The sequence below is a fragment of the Stegodyphus dumicola genome, chromosome 12 (genome assembly GCF_044657685.1).
Source record: "Stegodyphus dumicola isolate Sdum_Otavi_A_Nest chromosome 12, ASM4465768v1".
Lineage (NCBI taxonomy): Eukaryota > Metazoa > Arthropoda > Arachnida > Araneae > Eresidae > Stegodyphus > Stegodyphus dumicola.
The window spans coordinates 4,952,219-4,976,906 of record NC_140779.1 but is presented as its reverse complement, the minus strand read 5'-3'; the positions used below and the strand labels follow the sequence as shown (position 1 = coordinate 4,976,906).

Below are 24,688 nucleotides of genomic sequence, written 5' to 3'. Positions count from 1 at the left end.
CAGTATCCTCACCGGGACTTGAACCTGGACCTCTCAAATATGCACTGAGTGTGCTAATATATGCGTTACACCATGAAGGTAGGCTGGAAAGAGCAAGAAAATACTTTATGTAGTTCCCCTTTTAAAGGGCAACTGGAGATTAGGGGTCCCAAATGCTAAATCCTGCTGGTCAAGAATCATCATCCACCACCTTTTTAATTCGGGTGCCACTATAGAGACATTACGTTGCCGGGACTCAAACCCAGATCTCTCGAATACACACCGGGTGTGCTAACGTTACATCATGAAGACATGTGGAAAGGAGGGAAAAACATCTTATATATGTTTTTAATACTCAGATATTTAAAATTATCTTTATGGTCTCAAAAGTGTTAATATCCCAAAGACTTGAATTAAATTGAAGGAATTTATTTGTAGTGATAGATAGCATCGAAATATATAAATACATACTAAAATTTGAATATGAATACATAACACGGAATAATGAAATTTGGAAGATTATGTAATATTCAATAATTTTTCTGTTCATATTACAGTGAATTCAGATTAATTGGGATAATGCCAGTCTGATGTTTACAATTAACCAAAAGTCATAGTTAATTTGGAATTATGAGTATCCCATATTATAATTAACAGAAAAATACTATTATGAAGAAACTTCACTACTTCTAAGAAAATCGTTACGTCACTGATGCAAGACTCACTTAAACTAGTGGTCTCAAATTGCATGTGTGTCGAACGCATGATCTGAAAACAGATGATGCACCAAATTTTTTTTTGGGGGGGGGGGAGGCAAAATGAAAGTTTCTTATTAACAAAATAAGAAATGTTTTAAATAAGTTTATAAATTTAAATTTTTATCAAAATGTAGATAAACAACAATATCACAAATGAAAAAAATTACAATTTATATCTATTTTCTGTTTATAATCTGAAATTTAATACCTGCAAAACAATTCTGTTGGTTCAACTTTGTCAATCAAGTATAATTATATAGCTAAATATTAAACTTTCTGACAGAAATTTATTTAAAATAATTCTTAATCATTTAATAAAGCTTAGTTTAAATTAACCTAAAAATAAACAAATAACGAAAACTTTTAAGTCTTCAGAGAAAATTTTACAAATAGGACTAGTCTTAAGAAAAATAATGAGAGCCTAGTCTCTTTGCCGTGAATTTTTTGGGTGTAAATAAAAAGACGTATATTTGCATGTAAATAATTATAAACTTCTCTATTTCTTACTACGGCTTGACATGTGATGCGTTTCAATTCCGATAAAGTTTGCAGCAAAATTATTAGAAATTATCTTCATCACAGATTGTAAATGATCATCTGCCAATAAGGTTTTTCTAATGATAATTGTCAACTCTGAGAAAAAACTAACTGTTCACATATAAGTGTATTCCCAAACAAAGTGATTATTCTTAACAAAAATTCATGACTGAACATATTTATCTCTTGACAAGGCAAATAAGAATTAATAAAATCTGTATCTTTGAATAAGATTTATATCATACTGCATTTTAATAAGCTCCATTAGTAGATTTTCTGGTGAATTTTTCATGTTTGTTTTTAATGCTAATGAAAGTAGTAAACTTGAATTACAATTACCTAAAATTTTAAAATCTTTGTAATGCAGTATTTGTAGGAAATATGTAACTGAAATGTGTTCGTGAATCACATAAAGTTGATTCAGGACTGCAATTTGAGATCACTGACTAAGCATTGAATTTATTTACATGCATAAAATAAATTAAAAAAAGAAAAAGCGTGATAAACTACATCATTCTATGTCGGCATTTGTTGTCATCTCTCTTATTCAGCTTCACACTAATCTAGGTGGTGTGTTATGGTTACATAATTGAGAAGCAGTTCCTTTCAGCAGTTGCAGTCTTTCACCTGTGTATTTCCTGCATAAACAGTTTAATTTGGAGAATAAAATCATTTGGTTATGTAAATTAAATCACCTTTTAAAGCTAAAACTCTTTTCAAATAGAAAAAAAGAACCATGTTTCTGTTTACATTACTTTTGCATTTGGATTGGAGTCAGTGAAAACAGAAGATTAATGACTGTACACTTAATTTGTTTTCACAACTTAGCAATTTATTTTTAATGGATAATTTAAGTGTTTATATACTTCATTATGTATAGTTAATTTATGTACTGGTGCAGTTAAAAATAATTCTAAAATATTTTGACATCTTGTGCTGTCACTGTTATTAACCTACAAATTTTCGTATGTATTTTGTATGTTTGTGTATACCCATGGAAATTGTGCTTTATTCTGACAGTTTGTGATAGTAATTTTTTCATTGTTTCACAACAAACATATACAAACTTAATTTTCTTTAAGATAAAGCCTGGTTAATTCACAGTTTGTTTAATCAAAAGTTGACTGTTTGTCATGATATCATATTCTCAACAAGAAAATTCAAGTTTGGGAAGGTGTGTAAGTGTTGCTCCTTCAGCAGTTTTGTTTTTAAAGCACTGAAATCTCAAAAAGAAGAATTGTATAATACTGCAATTCTTCCAAATTTTCTCATAACTTTTCTCTGTATTTCCAGTCAACAGATATGGCAGCCCATTTATTTACTTAATACCTCTAAAATTAACCTCTCATGTTTGCTTAATATATGGTTGCTTGTCATCATCCATGGAAAGAAAGTCAGATATCCATTATACCTCTAAAAAGCCTTATTTTAGGGTTAAAAATTTACATTTTATCTGTAGACAGACGTAAATCTTTTCTTTAGCAAATACAGGAACAAGCTTTTTTCATTGACTATTATTTCTTCCGATACCATGTTGTATTTGCGTCATGCTCCCTAGCATGAATGGGAAATTCTGTGTCATGGATTCCCTCGAATAGCATCCAGTAACAATTTTAAATTATTTTCAGAGATTCAGCTTATGCTGAAAACATGAAAATTATCTTACTACTTGTATGATTGCCTGCCCTGCATCTAAATGGTGTCTGCTTTCACCTCAAAAGTTCTCGATGATACTTACGTGCCATAAAATCTAATTTCAACTTTATAAGTACCAAATAAAATGCTGAATTTAAGAAGTTTTGTGTAAAATATATTTTAAGCAAAGTGCTTGGCATGTCTTTGGGCATCATCATGCCATTTTCTGCATTTTAGAAATAAGTGAAAATTAGGCTTCTTATTCATTTAAGTTTAAGTAATAAAAAAAAGATTGATTTCTTATTTCCTAATCATAAATGTAGTCGTAGCTTAAATTATCAGACGATAAGTTTAAAAAACAGGATCCATTTATTATTGGTCAGGAGAAATAGCAGTTACAAAATCAGATATCCGGAGTAAATAAAAAAGAATTACTAATAACTTTTTGTATGAAGTTTAGTGCATCGTGACATTTAAGAAAAAGCCCGATATTCCTTTTGCAAGTTCTTTTATAGCCTCTAGAAAGGCGGAGCTTCAAAGAAATGACGTCAGCCTCGTCAGCCATACCAGTTCGCTTTAAATATTTCCAGAACATTCTATAACTGTAAGTGCGGCGAAAAGGCGAGAAAAACAACTTGACTACGGGGCTGTGGATTTAATTCCACGTACTTTCAAATAAGAGACTGTCGTCATTAAAAATGAAAAAGAACATACAGTTAGAATTTTAAGTGTATTCTTGACTATGGAATTTTATTATTACATATATATAAAAAAGATTATTTTTTACTTTAGTATATATAAACCTCTTTTGGATTATAAATTAATCTGTTTTCTAAATTATTAAACTGCAGAAAATTCATTAAATTTTTTTCCATATATTATTTGAAAGATCAGTTCAATTGCTTACCTATGTAAGAATCTTATAATTCATATTCCTGCATTTCATTCTGTTTATCTTTCAAAGAATTACTCACTTCAACATCACATGTAAACCTGTGTTTATAAATGGGTACAATTTGGGACAAAAAATAAACATCTGCACAGAATAATTGTTTACTATAATCTCAGCAAGCACTTATCTTTTCTTTCATTTTAGTTGTCATTCTGGATAGAAGTTTGCACTATCTGGTCCTTAATTGCAGTTCCTTATGTATTATGAATCTGTAATCTCTTTTTTATTTTGTTTGTGGTAAAGAATTCATAAAATTGCAGAAAACAATATATCTTCATTAGAAACAAAATACATTGGTTGCTACTGGATTGGTTTATGTGATTATGGCAAAACCCCAAGGGTGGGTTTGAACGCCTAGCAAGCACCAGACCACAACCTCAAGGGGTATCTGCTTGAGGGGAGAGATGCTTTCATGGAGAACTGGTTCGTATACACGTTACACTTGGGGGAAACCATGAAAACGCCCATATAGCCAGCCTGTTCACGGGATTAGAACCTAGGACTAAACTACCAGTATTCAGTGACTTTACCACTCGGCTGGCTGATGGGCGTTTCCTACTGAAATTTTGGGAATATTATTTCAGTGCGCATTTAAAAGTCAATGTAAAATAATGATAATTAGTAAAATAAAATCTTATTTTAAAATTTGTACTAAAAAATGAAAGGATATTGGAAGAATTTTGAAGAATTATTTTATATTTTTATATGCATGTTGCATTTATTTCTCACTTATATTAAAGAATAATTGTACATTAGCATTTGTATTAATTTTTAACAGAACCACCGCCATCGATTTCTAGTACTGGAAATGTATCTGGCATTGTGGGAAAGACTGCTGTATTACCATGCGAAGTCCATAGCATTGTGGATTATAATGTAACTTGGACTAAACTGGTTGCTGATCAAAAAAATATTGGATATGTCAAAGCTGTTCCATTGCCTGATGTTCCTCGATTTCTTATTTATTCAAATAATTCTCTTGTTATTAAGGACCTTTTGAATGATGATGAAGGATGGTACAGATGCAAAGCTGCAAATGATGGAGGAGCTGTCCAGGAAAATGTATATCTGCATGCATACAGTAAGCTAATACTAAATTCCAAGATATTTAATATGTATATATTAGAAATGTAATATATTATCTTATCATTATAAGTCATATGGATGCATGCATGTACACAAGAGTGTTTAAAAAGATTGTTTAAAGCTTTATTTTCTTATGAATTGGCACTAAAGAAGTAATTCTAGTTATAAAGTTACACAAAATTGGGGAGAAATGTTGAGAGAACTATATCAGCATTAAGAAAGGATAAGAGAGTTCTTGTCAGTACAGAATCTAATTTTTATACAGTACTTCTAAAGCAAAAAATTCATTAAAAAAATGTTTGAGCACTGAATAGCTTAATGCAGGGGTTCCAGCCCTATGCCCACAGGCACCATAGTGCATAAGAGCATTGCACATGTATCTTTTAGATTTCTTCATGAAGAATTGGGTGCGCATTATACGGCAAATATACCTAAAAATTAAAAAATGTACCTTGAAATTATAAATGTGCATTATATGCCGGAAAACATGGCAATTTTAAGCACTGTGGAATATAGACAGTAAATGCACATAGTAGAATATAAACCATAAACTTATTTTCATTCAAATTGAATGAATTTTATTTCAAGTTTAACGAAAAGCAATCTTATTTTTGCATCAATATGTAATTTTCTAAAGCAGATTAATGGCAAATTTGTGTTTTCTTCTGAACTTTCATTTTAAGTCACGGTGCATTTTTACTTTTTTAAAATTATTAATTAATTATTTAAAGGCCTATTAGAATGCACAGCCCTATCGTAATAACAATTTGCACCCCTTTAGATCCACTTTTGATTTCAAAACATACAATTTATAAATGAATACAGTGCAACACATTTTCGTCCACATTAAATTTTATGCCAAACTGATAATTTTATTTTATATATTTTTATTTGTATGTTACATTTTTATATTTTAAGTAGCATTTATAATAAGAAATGTTTACAGTCAGAGACTAAACTTGCATGATTTTTACAGCATTTTATTTTGTTTAAATTTCATATTAACTGTTATAAGTAAATTTCACAAAAATAAAAATTTTAGAAAAGTATGTCTAATAGAATTTATTTTTTCCCTTTTTTATGTAGAATAACTTTTATCCTAGAAGCTTATTTCATAAAATATTTTCTCTGTAACTCGGTACTAGAATAAAAACCCTGTTTCCAAGGCAAAAATAACAATTACGAAGTTGAAATGCATCTAGAAAAACTTGTACTAATATATTTCTAACAGAACAATTGTGAACAAGGTAAAGTGGGGATCCCAATCTTATGGCCGCGGGCACCACAGCGCCTGTGGATCGTTTAACATGTGCCCCTCGCGGAGCGATCACAATAAAAATGTTTTAGTTTTCAACAAAATTCTATCTGAAAGCTTTCTCATTTTTAGTGAAAGAGAAATTATGTGCAACACAGATACCAGCACAAAGCAAAATACAACCAACTTCTTTTTTATGTGCATATATTATTAACTCTATCCAACTATGAATTCACCTTGAAAAAGTAAATGGCATCTGCCATCCAATGGATATTCTAGAATGTGCTCTTAGGGACAAAAAGGTTTTTGGGACCCCTGGTTTAATGGGCTCAATTAAAAATTTAACGATTTCTAGTATTTTATGCAGTATGGAACTACTGATTTCTAAATGAGTAACTTCTGTTTAATTTCTCTAAACAATATGGTTGAGTTCTCCTAGCAATAAATACTGAAAGGTGGTTTAAGTTAGTCAATTTATTATCAATCAACTTATCGAATTTTGAACCGATTACAAATTTCATGTTTAATTTATTAAAGCATAATGAAAGCTTTATGATTTTGATTTCCTGAGCTTATAAGATGTTTATGCAGTTTATACAACCCAGTTCTAAAAACATTTTTTATAAAATTCTGATCCTTACTATGAGAAAGCAAGTAATCTCCAGTGATTTTTTAAGGAAATAAAGTGTATAGCTAATATTTTTAACACTTTTGTTAAAAATTAGTTATTCTTGTTTTCCGTGAATTTAACATTAAACATTTAATTGCACAAAAGTAAAGATTATTACCCTAAATGCAAAATTAAACAAATAAAACACTATTCTGTGTACTATATCCATATACTAAAAACTGGTAAAGGGCAAATAGCTTACCAGAATGCTTTCATGGTTTTAGAACACAAATTCAGAATTCAACAGATTTTGCAGATTCTAATGCATATTAATTTTTTTCTTTATTAGTTTTTGATGTAATATTTTGACTATGTTAACTGTAGACAGTGAGAAGTTTTCTTGTGTTTTTTAGTCATATGGCTAGACTGTTCATTTCATCGTATGTATTGATAATTGAGTATTTAGTCAGCAAAAAAATATTAGTCCATTGAACATTTCCCATTTTCAAAGAAAACAAAACTCTTAAAAGTTTTTCTGTACAGATCTTCAAAAATCATGAAACTAATAAAATTTCTTAAAAATACTTGCTTTTTTTATGGAATTAGACTTGGTAGAAAATCAATAAGTGGGATTTCTTATCTATTAAAAATTTAAATACAGCTTAGGATTTTATTTTGAAACATCAAATTTCATATTTCTTAAGGGCAAGAATTATTTTGTAGGAACTTCTTATTTGGCCTCATATATGTATAAATATTCTTACATGCGTCAAAATGAAACAAAAGATACAATATAAAATGAAGTAGAAATACTTTAACAGTTTACGCAGTTGGAAAGGACTGATGATACTGGATCGCTGAAATTATCTGGTAATCCAAAAGTAGTATAAAAAAATCAATGAAAAACAAACATTTATTCATTGCACACACACACAAGCATCACAAATTCATGGAAAATTGAACTTGAATAAAGAAGTAAAAAAGAACAAAAAAACTCTGACATTCAGGGATTGCACTGCAAGAAAGATTTGGAGATTCTGTGGAGGCTATCGAAAATGACTTCATTTTCACGCGACAGATAAGTTGGTGACCTGAATTCTTTTCTCTTCTACTTCAATACTTTATTAACTGTTACCTTTAATTTGGAATTCTTCTCCTACTGATCAGTTTGTTTTCTGTATGTCTGTAAAATAATTTTTTCTAATAAGATGTAAAAATGAGAAAGAAAAACTATTCCTTAGAACTGTATTTTCTTGCTGTTGAAGTTATTTTTATTTTTTTTTTTTTTTTGCTTTAGAGCCTCCTGTTGTGAATGTGAAACCACTTGCAAAAAATTTTGTGTCAGGTGATTTTGTGAACATAAGCTGTCAAGCAGATGGTTATCCGAAGCCAGTTATCAGATGGATATGGAGCCCAGCGCATAACCAGAATTTCATTTCTGGAAGGAGTGAAATTCGTGAGAAAAACTTATTAATATATTCTGCAGAAGCAGATGATGAAGGCAGATATGATTGTGTTGCAACAAATATTGCTGGAACACAAGTTGCTACTGCTGTTTTAAATTATATTGGTGAGTTTCCGGAGTGAATATTTTATTAATTGTTATTATGTATTAACTAATATGCTTATTTGAAAACATAGTTGTTTTCATATTAAAGAAATAGAAACAATATATAATAGTCAAAAGAATAGTCAAACAATCTCCTGCTTTAAAGTAATAAAACAATTCAAATAGAAATGCTTTTTTAACATTTGGCAAATTTTTGCTTAATGCTGTACTTCAGTGTTCAAGTACTGTAAGTGTGTATTTAAAGCACAAATCTTTTTCTAGTTACAAAATTAAAAAAAAAAAAAAAAAAAAAATTGTAAAACAAGTAAAAATGTGTGTTTATCATCATATAATGTTCCTCACTACTTGGTCTATAATAAAATGTTGAAGAATTGAAGAACCTAGTGAACTGTGTAGTGAATTATTGCTGAGTTCAGGCACTAACAACATAGACTCGAGAAGGGTAAAATACCCTTTTATTCACTCACAGAAATGATAACAGATAGCCCCTTCTCGGGGTTACAGGAAAGCCTCCACTTGAGTTTTTAAATCGGGATTAGAAAATAAGAAACTAAACTAATACTAGCTAAAATAGACTTAACTGATGCTAGACACAAATATCTAGCCTAGTTGGCCCTTAAGAATGAAATAGCAAAAAATAAAATTCAAGAATGAAATAGCTAGAAGACAAACATGTGCCACTAAGGACTCCTAAGCGCGCTCTCTATTGAAGTAAGTAGAACTCCCTTTAACCCTTTGACACGCAGTGGTCGCACCCTGAAAAAAATTTTTGAATTTTTTTCTCCTCCTCTTTCTGAAATTTTTGAGTGAAAATAAATTGATTACTGATCTTTTACCTCTAAATAACACAAAGTGACTGCAGAATCATGTTTTAAGTCCTAGTACTTCAAATCAGATGCCTTTTTAAAATCCGTTTTCAATAAGACAAAATAATTTCCTTTTATTAAACAACTTTAAATTTCAAAAGTTATTCATCGCCCATCATGATTTCTATCGTGAACAATAAAAAATTGCAATAATTGAACTGCATATATAAGATAAAAACCTATCTATATTTATGGCATTTGCTTTGTGGTTTCAGGGCGCGACCGCTGCCCCACTAGAACATTGTGTAGCAATGCTCATAATCCTCTAGAGGCTCGGTGGTCGTACCTTGAAACCACTGCTCTTCACAGTGGCATTTTCTTGCTTTTCAAATAGTCAATAGTTTATTTTTACTCGGATATAGATAAGGGGCTTTGAAAGCACAGAGTTATTTTATTACTAAACAATACATGCACCTGACCAGTGAAAAGGTATTTCTTTTCCAGAGATTTTTCTCTGACCTCAACACACTTGCTTCCCAAGCTAGTATTGTGATTTTATAAATTATTTGGTGTGGTTTAAATTGAATGTAAATATACTTTGCTATAATTAAAAATAGAAATCGCGTAAAAGATTTATTTAAATAAAAAATATTTTCTAAATATTTAGGGACAAAATGCGAATAAAATAAATATGAATGGGAAACGAATGATCTGTACTAAAGCCAAATAGATCAAGCTCCCCACTAACATAAAAAACCACAAATTTCATGTGCAAGATGAAAAGAAACTTAATAATGCTGAATATATACCAGTGAAATTTAGAAGATCCAAGCAATGTACATTTTGTAGCACAAGGAAAAAACCTCATGGAACAAGATACATATGCGAAATGTGCAATTTGGGTCTATGCATGTACCAAAAAGACTACTGCTCTTCTCAGAGGCGTTTGCTTGCTTTTTAGTGCTTTAAACAGTGTCACAAAAAATGTGTTCTAAGCCACTGAGTTTTTTTTTTTTTTTTAATCCTTACTTTACTGAGATTTTTATCCATTTATCCCAACGTCCTTATTATGTAGGTGCTTTTGAACTATTTTCACTGCTAACAGAAAAATTACATATAATCCAATTCTCACATATATTTTTTTTAAATTCGTAAATTTCGTCATTTATTGCAAATGCGCATAGAAAAAGGTAATCTTTTTTCCCTACTACCTCAGCAAGTTTCAGTCCTAGACGCATGCTGGTTTCACAGTGTGACCACCACCCACAGAACAATGGGCAAGAGTAGATTTTTTGAAAATTCATGTATTACTTGTCTCTAGGATCGTAATATTCAATTTCTAGAGTTTTGAGTTTAAAAAATTATAAATAATATAGCGCGTGTCAAAGGGTTAAACACTTCTCCTAACTCATTTGCATCCAACATGATTCTAGAAACTCATTCTGGTAGGGAGTTGTAAGTGGGAACCAAGAACTGAAAAGAGAAGGTTTCAAAATTTAAATAACTGTTATAAAATTAACAAGCACCTTACAATCTAGTATCTCAGAAAATGACTTAAAATGTTATGCTTTAAAATTTTTGTTTTTCAGTAAATTTATTATTGTTGGGGACTATTTCTATTTTTGTAATTTGCTGCAAAGGAAAAAGGTTATATATTAGGAGCATTAGTATATGTGACTTTAATGTTATGCAATCTTATTATGAAGATACTATGATATACCGTGTGCATTTAATCAGTAGCTATAATTTCAACTGTGTCTTCTCTTTCTTTTAAAAGAATAGGTTAGTTAAATCCAGTAATATGTAATGAGATAAAAATATGTTTGCACATATTAAAAAAAAGATTTATGATATATACTGGAAATTAATTCTTTATTATTAATTTTAATGATTATATTAACATATTTTTATGAAATATAGATTTTTTTACTCATATGAAGTTAATAGGAATCAAGTAATTAACATTTTTATTGAGTACCTTTGATTAGGAGTGGCAAGAAAATTTTTTTCAGCGTTGCATGAATTAATTTGAAAACTATATGCTATTTAAAATTAACATTCATAAAATAATATTCATTTAAACTATATGCTATTAAAAATTAATATAGTTGTTTTTATATGTAGAGGCTCCATTTGTTAGCTTGCCTGCTGAGGAGCTGACTGTGAAGAATGGAGAGCAAGCAGTTCTGAGATGCATTGCTGAAGGTATACCTGATCCAAAAGTGAAATGGTATAAAGGTTCGGTTGAAATACAACCCCTTTCATACATACAAGTTTTACCTGATGGTTCTCTTTTAATATATGACGTTCAGGAAACAGATGCTGGAAAATATACCTGCGTTGCTGTTAATGAAGCTGGAACTGCGAATGAAACAATGTATCTAAATGTTGGATGTAAGTATGTTAACAACTTAAATTGTTTTCATTGGTTTATAGCTGTTAGGAAGAATTCACTTTGTGGCATAAAGATTACATGTGGTATAAGCAGAACTTCTTAGCTTGGTTTTGCTATGTCAGCAAATGTGATGTAAGGTTTTTGGTTGTAAAGTACTTTTGATTTCACACAAAATTCTGTCTCTCTCTATATAATATATGTACGTGTATATATTATACAACACATACACACAATTAAATAATAAAAAATTTGTATAGATGTTCCTCGCATTATAGAAGAAGGATGGCTCATAGAGCCTAACTTTGAACTTACATAGTCCTCTGACTGAAGCACCTCAAAGTCTGGATTTTGAATTTATGTATTTATTTATTTAATATTTTTTGTGAGTTTAACAAGTTCAGATTTAACAAACTCAACCGAAAAGCGATGTGTTGTCACTGCCTGAAATAAAGAATTTTTATCTTTGATATGCCAGTGTGTTGCTATATATAAAAGTTCTTAATAATAATGTTTTTACATCTAATCTCTTTTGATTAAAAAAACATTTAAATCATGATATATCTAATTAAAAGCATTAAATACTATGAAATTACATGCTGGGCTCATTAAATCATTGTATATATATATATATATATATATAATTTCTTGCTTTTATGAAGTAGTCTCATTTGGTGTCCTTGTCCTCAGGAAAAACCACCACATTCCCCAGACCTTCGAATTTGTGGAAAATTCGGATGAAATCAAGTACACATGAAGTTACCATGCTCTTATTAATTGTGGTTTAGAGTGAATTACCTAAAATTTTAGCAAATGGGAATGCTGCTATGACATTTACAGTTTATGACAAAACTGTAATATATAAGTTGAATTTCATGACTAAGGGGTTGTCAAAAGATGAACGAGCAACTGTTCTATTTCATCTTCTTTTCAAAGAAAGATTGTGCTTAAAATGAAATTAAAATGCAGCTTGAAGCTGATATGAAATGGCCGTGATGTATTTGTTCATGGTAAGAAGAATAATTTTTTTTCCAAAGACAAAAATTGATCATTGGATCACATGTTCCTTTCATTATTGCTATATGATTCATTTACTTGTGAATTAGGAGTTAACATTTATTGAGTATATGTGAACCAAAGCTTGCTTAAAGTGAATCACAGCACAACAGTTGATTGGAATAATTGCATGAGCTTTACATGCCAATTTCTTGTTACGTCATCCTGATGTTAAATTTGGTGATACAACAAAATAATAGAAATTGATGAATTCTTATTCATAAAAAGACAAAAAATAATATTGCCCATGTTCTTCCCTTATAGTGGGCTTTTGAAGGATTTTGTTGTGAAATTAGAAAATGCTTTCTTGTTGCTTTTTCAATCATTTTGTTTCTTCTAGTATTAAGCCAAAGACAATTTAATGTTTAGTATCAAGCCAATAAAATAAATCAATATGCTCCAATATGTCACCAAAAATATGGGATATGGCTTTAACAGAAAAGTGCCATTTTATGGTTATACCCTGTTATTGTGTAAGTATTTTAATTGTTTTTTTCTTTCATCCAGCAAAACCATTTTTGATAAAATTACCAAGCTCTGTTTCTGTTGAAATATTACAAAACATTAGTATTCCTTGCATTGCTACTGGTACTCCTGATCCTCAAATAAGTTGGCACTTTGGAAATGGAAGCAACATCAGTACTGAATCAAAATTTGCTGTTTCATCTGAAGGGACTCTTATTATTCAAGGTAATTATTCATAAATAACTCTCATATATCTTATTTACTATTATTAAATAATTTAATGTATGATTTTTTATCCTATTTACTGATTGCAGTTGTAGGGAATTTATTTATTATTTTTATTAATGCAGTCATAACTGGCAATAACTGTCAACTTAAACATTTTTCTGAAATTTTTACTGTTAATTTTTACTGTTTAAATTTTAAATGTATGTACAGAAATTTGTTTTGCTCCTGCAAGATAACTTTTTGTTGCAAAATTATTTCACTCTTATTCATTTTTGCCTTGCCTACACATTGAATTTAAAATGGGTTTATGATTAGGTAAGATGTGATTATTATAATTTTGTTCCTCTTTTGATCCTAGCAACTTTGTTGTTTATCCGCTACCCAAGTTGCCTACCAGTGGCTGAGTAATGAAATTGCTGACATTTTCAGCTTAGGATTTGAGTTCAGTTTGTGATATAAGATTATTTTCTTCAGGTGTAATGCATAGTGTGAATATGAGCCAGTTTCTTTTAAAAAGAGTCATCCTCCATGTTTATTTTACTATAAATGAATAATTAAATCATTGTTATGACTTTGTTATGTGTGAGTAATCTGTGATAACTCAGGGGGATAGGGATGGGCATTCTCACTAGCATAGTGAGAATAAGTCTGTTACTGTAATAAAGAGAAAAATTGTCTGTTATATTTAGTGGACAGTTTCCTAAATATGAGACATCGTATCCATTAATGTGACAATATTATTGTTCAATGACTTATATTCCCTAATACTCAAGAAGCATATATGAAGAAACATTATTCAATCATGAGAAACTAGAATGTATGCTTGAGACAGTATTATTTTTCCCTAGTATTATTTTCCCCTAAACCCTGAACATGAAATGTTTTGTTTGTAGTTCTTACAACTCCATTTAATTTAAACTAATCATTTGAAAAGTATGTTGTATCTAAATTTTAGATATTTGTTACTATTATTGGTTGCTATTGTTAGCATGCAGTGATGAATATCATTAATGACCAACGGAGAGTAATGGACATTCTATTCAAGTTGTGCTGCAGTAAAGGAACTTCTTTTACAGTGAAGTAAAGGAACTGTAGGACACACTTCACTCGTTCGCTCTGATTAAAAAAACTCTGCTGAAAATCAAATGTATTGTAAAGCATCTAAATATTCATATTCCTTGTTAAATTCATGCTAATGTGTTAAATGTCTCGAATTATCATATCGTGTGTGATCTCTTTTGGATTACAAAAGAAAACTATGGTGATGTACCAAGAAAAAAAGATTTCTTTATTTCATTAATTGTTTTATAAATATTTACCTCAAGTTTGTCATGGGGTTTTAAGAATGTCATTGCATACTTGCCTTTGTCACAGAAGTCATAAACTCTGAATGGGTACCATTTTAACACATGGGCTCACTGGGCACTTGCCTGGGGTCCTTATGAGGATAAAGGACCCATACAAATCCATTTATGTTTCATTTCTATTTGTGATTGTTGTAGGATCCCCAGAGGATATTCTAAAAATTTACATTATACTTATGCAATCTACTTGGTACTGTTTTACAAATAAATTAAGCTCTTCAAAATTGCAAAATCAAATCATATTTGTATTCTGGCACATGCAATAACTCTTTTTTACCAGTTTAATTTTAAAGCAGTGTGTCTCATTTTTATAATTATAGCAAGTTACAAAATAGCTGAAAGGAGATGTATAGGATCATGATCATTTCAGTGTAACAAGTTTGAGTGATTAATTCGTGGCCTGTAAATAGCTTTCTAGAAATCAGACCTGAAGATAAAAGCTTATCAATGGCAGTAATGATTTCAGATGCGTTTCTAAAATTTGGATTGCTATTATTCTTGAGTTCAAAATAAGTACTCAAATTTTGTGGAATTTTATTCTGCAAAATTTGACTGCTGAATACTGGAGCTAGACATTAAATTAAAAATCTCAGCAACTGTGTACTTTCAAAGGTGTTTCTATGTGGTTTTCCACTTATAACATAAATGCGGCCACTTTTATTTAAAATACGATCCACAAAGGTACTCTTTTCTGTTAAGCTGATGGCCTTCATGTGCTCAATTAAACAAAGAAAAAAAGAAAGAAATTTGTGCTAATAATAGTTTATGCTAGTAATTATTTAATCTTTAAAATGACTGTGATACAAATATGGACTTTTAGTAATATTCGGATTCTCTCTCTCTTTTTTTTAAATAAAGGTTGGTGATTCTTATGAAACACTTTGACTGGCTCATTTTTTAGGCTGGCTGCCGATATATATAATTTAAAAACTTCTTATTTAGTTTAAGCTAAATGGCACTATATGACTGTGATAATCTCAATAACTTAAGAACTGTTTTGTAGCTCTTGAAAAAATTATAAAATATACTTCACATATGTAAGTAAATACATTTTCTTCTCTTTCAACTTATAAATAAGCATGTTGCTTTTAAAATTTTTGATTATAATATATATATTGAAGTTTAATATAGATTCTTAGTTTATTACTTTTTGTGAAACATTATTATCCCATCAGAAAATTCCAAAACTCAGAATTATGAATAAGTCTCATTTACCTGACAGGTCTTTCTGTCGACACTGGTGCTATTCTGATGTCAGTCCTGAGTCTTAGTTTAGATTACAGTCCATACTTATGACACATTTATTGCATTTAATTTTATGGAAAGAAACTTGAGTGACAAATTACATCCTTGTCAAAATAATGACAGCTGTCGGTTATAGTAAAAGACAGGAAATTAGCTGCTCAGCAATAAACAATCGTATCACAGTCATGCTTTCAAGATGACTACTTTTAACTAAACAATACAAAAACAAACATAATAGCTTTTGGATGCCAAAATTCCAAAGACAACAATAGTAAATAAATTATGGACATGTTGAACGACCCACCAACGATTAGAACAGCTCATTCTCCCACCTTTCATTTTGGTTATCCGGCTCAAAATCAAACATAGAGGAAAACATTAAACCATAAATAAATAAAAATGGGAAGTAAACAAAACAAATCAATGAGGTATTAAATTCAGTATATTTGGAGTCTTAATGAGTTTGCTCTTTCTGGTAACTCTTAGTTGCTGATTAACTAAATCTCGTAACAGAGTTGATCTTCTTGACGGCACGAGAATCTGTACTTGTGCACAGCTTCAGATCATCAGGGCATTTGAAATATTCCAAATTAAAAAAAAGAAAAAAAAAAAAAAAAAGAAATGAAATGAATGAGATTTTTTTTTTAGCATTTTTATCTGGACATAATTGTATTGAAAGCAGACAAAATCTCTGTCATTTGGTCAATTTCTAAATGTCTGAGTCATTTGGTCTGTCAAATGTAAGCATTTGTTAATATTTTTCTAAACTATGTGATATTCTGAGTAAAATCTTTAAACATTTTAGAAAGGTAGGCAAATAACTTTTCATTTCTTTCTCTCCCCTTTTTAGCAATTCTAGCAATTTTATTTTGAAAAAAAAAGAATCAATAATTTTTTTTGAGGGGGGGCTTGCAAATTTCACTGTCAGTGTAAGTTTGAATTTGTAAATACTAGTAGTTATTAAACAATTATCATTTCCTTTATATAATAAAATTTTTGTAATTTTTGCTGCAGTTTATGTATTGAAAAATGTAATATTGCACGTTTGTTGCAGATGCTGATCTTTCCGTTGCTGGGAAATATATTTGTAGAGCACAGAATAGATTTGGAACTGAGGAGCAATCTTTGGATCTTGCCATTACAGGCATAAGTAATAAAATTTCTTTTTAATTCATTGTATCACAATGCAAGATTTGCACTTATATTTCATCAACTTTTCTTTTCCTTTCTTTCTTTCTTTCTTTTTTTTTCTAAGAATACAGATTACATGTACATATCAGCTTAAATGTTACATTTTATGTAAAGAAATCATATTTATTGAAATGCTTGTTCAGGTTTAAGAAAATATGAAAATAAGTTTTAGAAATTGCAGTCACTAATTTATTTTTTATTTCATTTTTATTTCTTTTTGTAAATTTCCAAATCTTATGCTTTTTAATTAATTGACTAAATTGTTATTGTTAATTTAATTTTTCATATAGATTGATTGAGTTTAATCTTTGTAGCGAATTCCAGCAAATTAAAAGCGCAAATCTGTGCATTGGTAAAGTGAGCTAACTTTTATATTAAGAAGTAAAAAATGATGATTATAGGAAAAATTACTTAGCAGTTATTTAATTTTACTGTCCTTATTCATAAAATAAGTATTTCATGAATCCAGTAATTTCCAGTCTTTTTTTACCCTTATCTTAACACGTGATCTTATAATAGAGAAATTTCAATTTTTTTATTATAACCATTATAAATACTATATTGATATCCAATCATTAATATGAAATTTGTACTTCATTATATTTGACAAAATTTGTCAAAAATAATGTCTTGGTTGAGAAATCAATATGTAAATGATCTTGCATAAAAAATGCACCAGTTTGTTTCTCAATGTATGTTTCACTGTTTAAGTTTTGTTATAAGAAGAGAAAGTAAAGAAAATTGCTTATAAATGTCCCAATTATGTAAAAACTACATGTTTTATTTCATTTTGACTACATGTATTCAGATTAGTCAAAGGGACTACATGTATTTTTTTAAAAAAAACTTATTTGCAATTAATCTATGTTAATATTGTCTTCCTTTTTATAGCTACTTTTTGCTTTCTTTTCCATTTAAAATCAGCCTGTTTCAAGTAAAATTAAATGTTAAAAAGTTTGATTAAATAAAATTATCAATATTGAAAGAAACAAGAAGTATACAATATATGTGCAAGGAAAAAGGAAACCTTTTATTTTCTTAGTTTGGCTAGTAACAGGATGAAATGTAGGAAATAAATGCAAAAATATTCCAATATTGTTAAATCTTGTCATTTGTTTCCATTCACAGTTAATATTTTGCTACTCAGTTCTGAAAATAAGTAATTTTTACTTTGAAAAAATTGCACATTTAAAGACACTTCTGTATGGAATGCGTAATGATCTGATACTTACTATACATTGGTCAAGCTATAAATAACAAATAAAAGAATCTGATACATCTGCTAATACAAAAAAAGTTTGCAAAAAACAAAGAAAAGGGCTTACATGAAAGCTTAATTGTCTTTGAAACATCATCCTTAACCTGAAATATAACAAATAAATTTATACAATTTTACATAGGTAAAGAAAGCATGAATATTAAATATAGAAAATAAAAAAAATTTAAATCACTTTCTTCAAATAACGATGTAATAAGTCAACAGTGTAATATCCATTCACTCTCTGACTCCAAAGTGGATCGGTCATATTTTTGAATTTTTCTTCAGTAGAAAATGCTTGAAATTGTTAACTGTTCTTTGGTTTTTATTTTAAAAATGAATGTTTTTGTTTTCTAAATTTGTGACTAGATTAACTGTGATTTTGAGTTTAATATGGAAAACATCCCCAATATTACCGTATTTAATCAGGAATCAACTGCAATTTATTAAACATGTCACATTTGGAAATTTGTTTAATACTGTGTAGTGTAATTAAGACCAAACGAACAGTGATAATGATTCATAATGATATTGTGTCTGATTGACTCATATTAATTTCATCTATGATACTGATTTCTTGTCTTTTCTGATGTTTTCATAACTGAATTTTTACAAATGATAACAAAAAACTTGTAAAATTGTTTCAATATAAATATAATGTTGAAAGAGAATATAATAATTGTTTATGATTAACTGCCTGAATTATCATCATTTTATGTTAATCTATAAAGATATGCTTTCTTATATTTTTGTTTTAATACTTGCGGTAAAATAAAATTTTTCTCTAAGAAAACCTGCAACTAATCCGCTTTTGTCAGAAAGCACTCAAGTCAATTACCTAGTTAATGATATTTTATTTTTATTTATTTCTTCATGATTCATCATATAAGGTTTTATTTTAGAATATTATATTAAAATGTAATAATTGTATTATTATATTTGAAATTGCAGAATTAATTTTTTTAATACACTCAGCCATGAAGACTTTTGAATGCTAAAACAATCATTGGATTTTTTACTACGAAATTTAATGCAGAGAAGTATTCAGAATGTTTAATCTATGATATCGAAATATTCAGGATATTTAATTTTTCATTACTTTTTATAAGTCATCCTGTGATTAAATACTGTACCCTTTTAAGAATGATGGATGCAAATATTATTTAGAATTTATTATTGTGATATATATATATATATATGTGTGTGATATATATATATATATATATGTGTGATATATATATATATGTTGCAGGAAAACCAATACTATCACCACTGCCGGAAATTCTTGAAGTACCAAAAGGAGAAAAGAAATCTGTATCATGTATAGTGTTGGATGGGAATCCCAAACCCCACCTTACTTGGTTTAGAAATGGTCAGCTCTTGCAAACTGGATATGGGTTAAAAATTGATGATGGAAGATTAGAAATTCTAAAAGCAGATGACTTCCATGAAGCAAATTATTCCTGCTTTGCTTCAAATATTGGAGGCAATGCAACTGAAGAAATGTATCTGAATATTTTATGTAAGTTGTTAAATCTAAGACTTTACTCATAAATACATGAATATTATATCACTCATGGGATTGATTAAAAAGCAACATACTAAACAAGCAGAATGAATTTTTGAAAAGAATTGAAATTAATGTTTAAGATTTGCTTTGAATCTTATAGTATTTAAAATAAGCATATGAATAAAACATTAATTAGTTATAAATTAAAGGAATTTACTTCCAGCTAGTTCTTCAATATAATTGCACAACTTATTGTCATTTATTTAAGACTAATATAAATTTACTTACCAGTTAGATAGATATGCTTGTTTGTTTTTCCATACAGAATTAACTTTGGCTAAATATTTGATATTGCAGGATATATCCAACATTTTCAAAGATAATTATTTGATATTTTGATTTTACAGTATCAGTGATGAAAACATCACTTTGCAAAAATATGCAGTACAAAGTTACGGAATTCTTTAGATCATAATTGCTCTTTATTTCATAAATTACGGTTTCATATTTTTAATTGTATAATTTCTGCATGCCATCTTACCAGATTTAAATTGGTGATCTATAATCTGGAAAAATCCCAAATCCGGAATTGCCGAAGTCCCGACGAGTCCAGATTTTGGACTTTGTACTGTATTAGTTATAATAATAATATAATATAATAGCTGTTCAATTGGATTATTTTTGTGTTTTATGAAATTTCATAAATATATCAACCATCATAACTGAAGTAACATGACATATTTTAAAAAATTTTCATTTATGATTATCTATCTATATGAAAGATCTTCATTAATTATTTTAAAATTTACTGCTGATGAATATATACCATGTTAAAATTTTTGTTATTTTGACTTAATAGTTTTAAATATTTTTATGGGATAATTTCATATAATTTCAATAATGGGTGGAGGAATTGAAATTAATATAAAATTCTTTGTAATTTTCTTTTTCTTAATTTGCTTAAGAGTTCATTCATGGAGGAAAAGAAATTTTATTATGAAATTGCTGTCATTCCTAGCCTGTGTCTCTGTAATTGTTGATCCATAAAAATATTACTTTTTAATATGAATTGAGGCATAATTGTCTCTCATAGGTTTATTTAGTAAATATTCTTAGAGTTTATAATTAAATTCTTGCAGAATCTTAGTTGCATGGCATAAAATATATTTCATAATTCTAACTTAAAAACATTATTTTTTGTTTAATTGATTTAACATTTTTTTTTCCCTTTCTTTCCAGATCATCCAGAGATATTTCCAACTAACCAAGAATTTGTTGTTACAGAAGGATCAGATATAACTTTGTCTTGTAATGTGAAGGGTGATCCGAAGCCAGCTATATTGTGGTACAAGGACAACATTCAGTTAATACCAAATGATGAAATTTATATTGAAAATGATGGTAGTTTAAAAATAAAAAATGTCAGAAGCTTTCAAGAAGGAGAGTACATTTGCTCTGCTACAAATATAGTTGGAACTTCTGACCAATCTATGAAACTTATTGTTAAAGGTACTTATTTCATAATATTTAGATGCTGATTAAAAAAAAAAAAATTGCTGTATATGTGCACATTCCTATTAGTCTAAAACAAGCAAAGCCCGCCTGCCTAAGCATGGAACTAATGATGTATTTATTTATTTTGTCTAGTAATACATCCTGTTTCTTATCTGTAACTGAACTCTTATATGTTGATTGTCTGTTTTTGATTTTAGAGGAAATAATCTGAATTTAAAATTAAATAGTCTGCTTGATGTTTGACAGTAGATGGATCAGGTTAAAATATTTAAGATGTATTCTCAGCTTTATTATATAAAGTGTTCATTTCTAGTAATATCACATTGGCTCAGAATTAACTGAAAATTAGTTTCTTTAGACATTCCAAGTTGATTAGATTTCATTTTACAAGAAGAATCCGAGTTTCAGTGTTACAACCAGGAGTGGTAAAGGCATAATGTCAGCCTGAGAATCTGCAATAAATATGATGTTACGATCAAGGCTAATCGTAATTTTATCATTTAGCAGGGAGATAGCTGCCGTCACTCAATCAGAATTATTGTATTTCCCAAGAGGAACCATAAAATACTGAAATTAGTCCCAGCATTTTAGTTGCATTTTTGGCATTTCTATATATACATGAAGGCAATTGTAAATGTGAAATCCACCTTAAATAGTGGTCAAAGAAGCATTCATTAATTCAAACTGAAAGAGTATTGTTTATGTATTCTTCAGACGAGATCCAAGCATCTCACTAAAAATCTTAGGTTATAAAGGGGATTCCATGTTGCTTGGAAAATCAGACAGTCAGTAATAAAATAGCATACGTATCATATGAATCCTTAATTATTAAGAGAAATCGAGTTTTTAAATTTTGGTAAGTAGATTTGCTATTAATTTTTCCTTCTTCCTTCTTCTTAGGATTTCCACCATCAAGTTATGACATTCTTCTTTCTTCCTCCATTTAGAAGTTTGAGTCCAGTCTGTAGTTCCATAGCAACTATTAGATTCAACTTTGTTTTGCATAACAACTCCAGCACAATTGAACTGAAACTTCTCTCCTGTCACTAGGAAATTCTTCATCTATCTTTTCCTCCTGTATTTAATTATATTTCTATATGCTTTTGTTGTTTTAAATATAAAGTCTGGTCCTCTTAGGCCCATATCATGCATGCATTTGTTTCATACGAACAGCTGTTTAGGACAGTTTTTCTGTCTGGTTTTCTATCGAAATAAAGACACGCAATTTTTTTCCTTCCCTTCAAAAAAAATTGCAGGTTTTCAACCAATCAGCTATCAGCTTGTTTGTAATGAAGAACCAGTTTCCCCTTTACATTTTAACCCCAAAGTGATCTGTGGTAATTGGCTGTTGTGACAAAGTAGAAAAATTGTTCCAAACAGTTGTTCTTCTGAAACAACTGATGTATGATAGCAGCTTTAGGGAGCATACACTATAGACTTTAAAAAAACTATTTAAGAATTGTCTTCTAGCCTTTTGAAACAAAACAAAAGTCAGAAGAAAGGTGTACAAGGCCCTTTTATTTTAACACAAAATTAACAACTACCCAACTTGGGTTTATACAAGCCAAGCATTTCTGGCTTAAATACATAACGTTGAACAAATTCAGAATGCGGTAGATTAGCCCAATACCTGACAGGATAATTTAACATGCAGGCAAAACTCTGGTTTGTAGAAAACCAGCGAGACAAAGCCAAATGGCTAGAAGCACTCAGTGTCACAGAATCAAAAAACTAATAATCACAACACAATGGGACCTGGAATAAGCAGATATCCTCTAAAACTAACTTCCAAAAATAATTAAACAAAAATAATAACTTCCAAATTTAATCTGAATAAATGCTTGGTATCTCATTTACATTCTGGCATGAAAAGTGTAGGTGAAAAGATAATAATAGGAAAGTAGTAAAACTTAAGATTAACTATTAGTTAAAAATAAATAGATAAACCTCACATAAGTATAATTATTAGCATGATTGATCACTGTTATGCACTAGAATTTAAGCATTCAAATAAGCATGTTATAGATACATTTAATCTATGACATTTTCCTTATTCTCAGACATGTTTTGTTAATCAGATGACAGTATTCAAAGGTGTAACTGCTGCCCTATTTCATAGGATCTTGTTATTACCTTTTGAAAACTAGTCATTTCAGTTCTTTATATAATATGCTTTATGTAATTATATAATATGCTTTATATAACATATATTGTATAATATTGACCTTTTATGATTACATTTTAAAATTAAATTGTACAGTCAAAAGTCATTAATTCGGACACCCATAATCCGGAATGATGTATAATCCGGACCTCAAAGCTACAAACTTTCTGCGCATGCATCGCATCGACACATTCGCTTAAGACCTTAATGGCTGCGAATATGCATGTGCGCATGCGCATAATACGTTTACACTTGCACGTTTAATGTATAACGGATGGTATAAGCCAAGCTAAAATTATCTAATTCAGTTAATGTTGCAGATTCCGTTGTTCCTTAATCTTCGAATTGGATCCGGCTTATTATTTTTTGCAGACTGTTAGAGCAATTTTATAAAAGTAAGCTTGAACTTTAGATTATGTCAAATAGAATTTCCGATATATATTTACTAATATGTAAAGGATCTACAAAGTGAAAGTATGTTTTGAAGTCCATTAAACAAAAAGTGGAATTGCTGCAAAAAATGGATAAAGGCATGAAGAAAGTGACAGAGAGGTGATTTGTTTCTCTAACCATTCCGAAATCTGTTTATCAATTTCATGCTGCTCTGCAGCGAGGAGGGGGGGAAACGCCGCGGCGCGCAATGAATTGGAAGTTGATCTGTCAGCACTATCCTTATCTTCAGGGCAGATGTTTTTATTTTACTTGGCTTATAATTCCTTACTAAATGTGGTATTTCATCTCGATGTACTCCGTCTTTGATATGATTTAAATCAAATTCCTTGTCATTATAATTCGCTTCCGATAGTGAAGAAAGTGACACGGAGGTTATTGAAAACGAAAAAATTTCGATTGACAAATTAGTCGGTATTCTCGACACAGCAATTATAGGACTTGACCAGTGGAACTTTGTAACTGAACAAGAAATTATGTCTGTTTATAGAATTAAAGAGAAAGTATTATCACATTAAACGAAGCAATTTACATTGAAAGAAATGTTTAATAAAGTAAACAAATAAATATTAAGCTTTTTTTTTTGTAAATTTTGATACCCTTTAGAACATAATTGTTCTTTATTTCATAAATTACGGTTTCATATTTTTAATTTTATAATT

The 24,688-nt window shown here is 29.4% G+C and overlaps 1 protein-coding gene across 5 annotated transcripts in view; it reads left to right on the top strand.

Annotated features, from left to right (window-relative positions):
* The window catches only part of LOC118195450 (hemicentin-1-like), a 331,768-nt gene that overhangs the window by 66,219 nt on the left and 240,861 nt on the right, over window positions 1-24,688 (top strand). For all 5 annotated transcript variants that reach the window (XM_085827451.1, XM_085827448.1, XM_085827449.1 and 2 more), the window contains exons 10-16: window positions 4,640-4,942; window positions 8,110-8,382; window positions 11,313-11,582; window positions 13,144-13,326; window positions 16,993-17,088; window positions 19,640-19,909; window positions 21,137-21,406. In XM_085827451.1, the coding sequence (XP_085683577.1) occupies window positions 4,640-4,942; window positions 8,110-8,382; window positions 11,313-11,582; window positions 13,144-13,326; window positions 16,993-17,088; window positions 19,640-19,909; window positions 21,137-21,406 (1,665 nt within the window). The remainder of the gene's footprint in view (window positions 1-4,639; window positions 4,943-8,109; window positions 8,383-11,312; window positions 11,583-13,143; window positions 13,327-16,992; window positions 17,089-19,639; window positions 19,910-21,136; window positions 21,407-24,688) is intronic.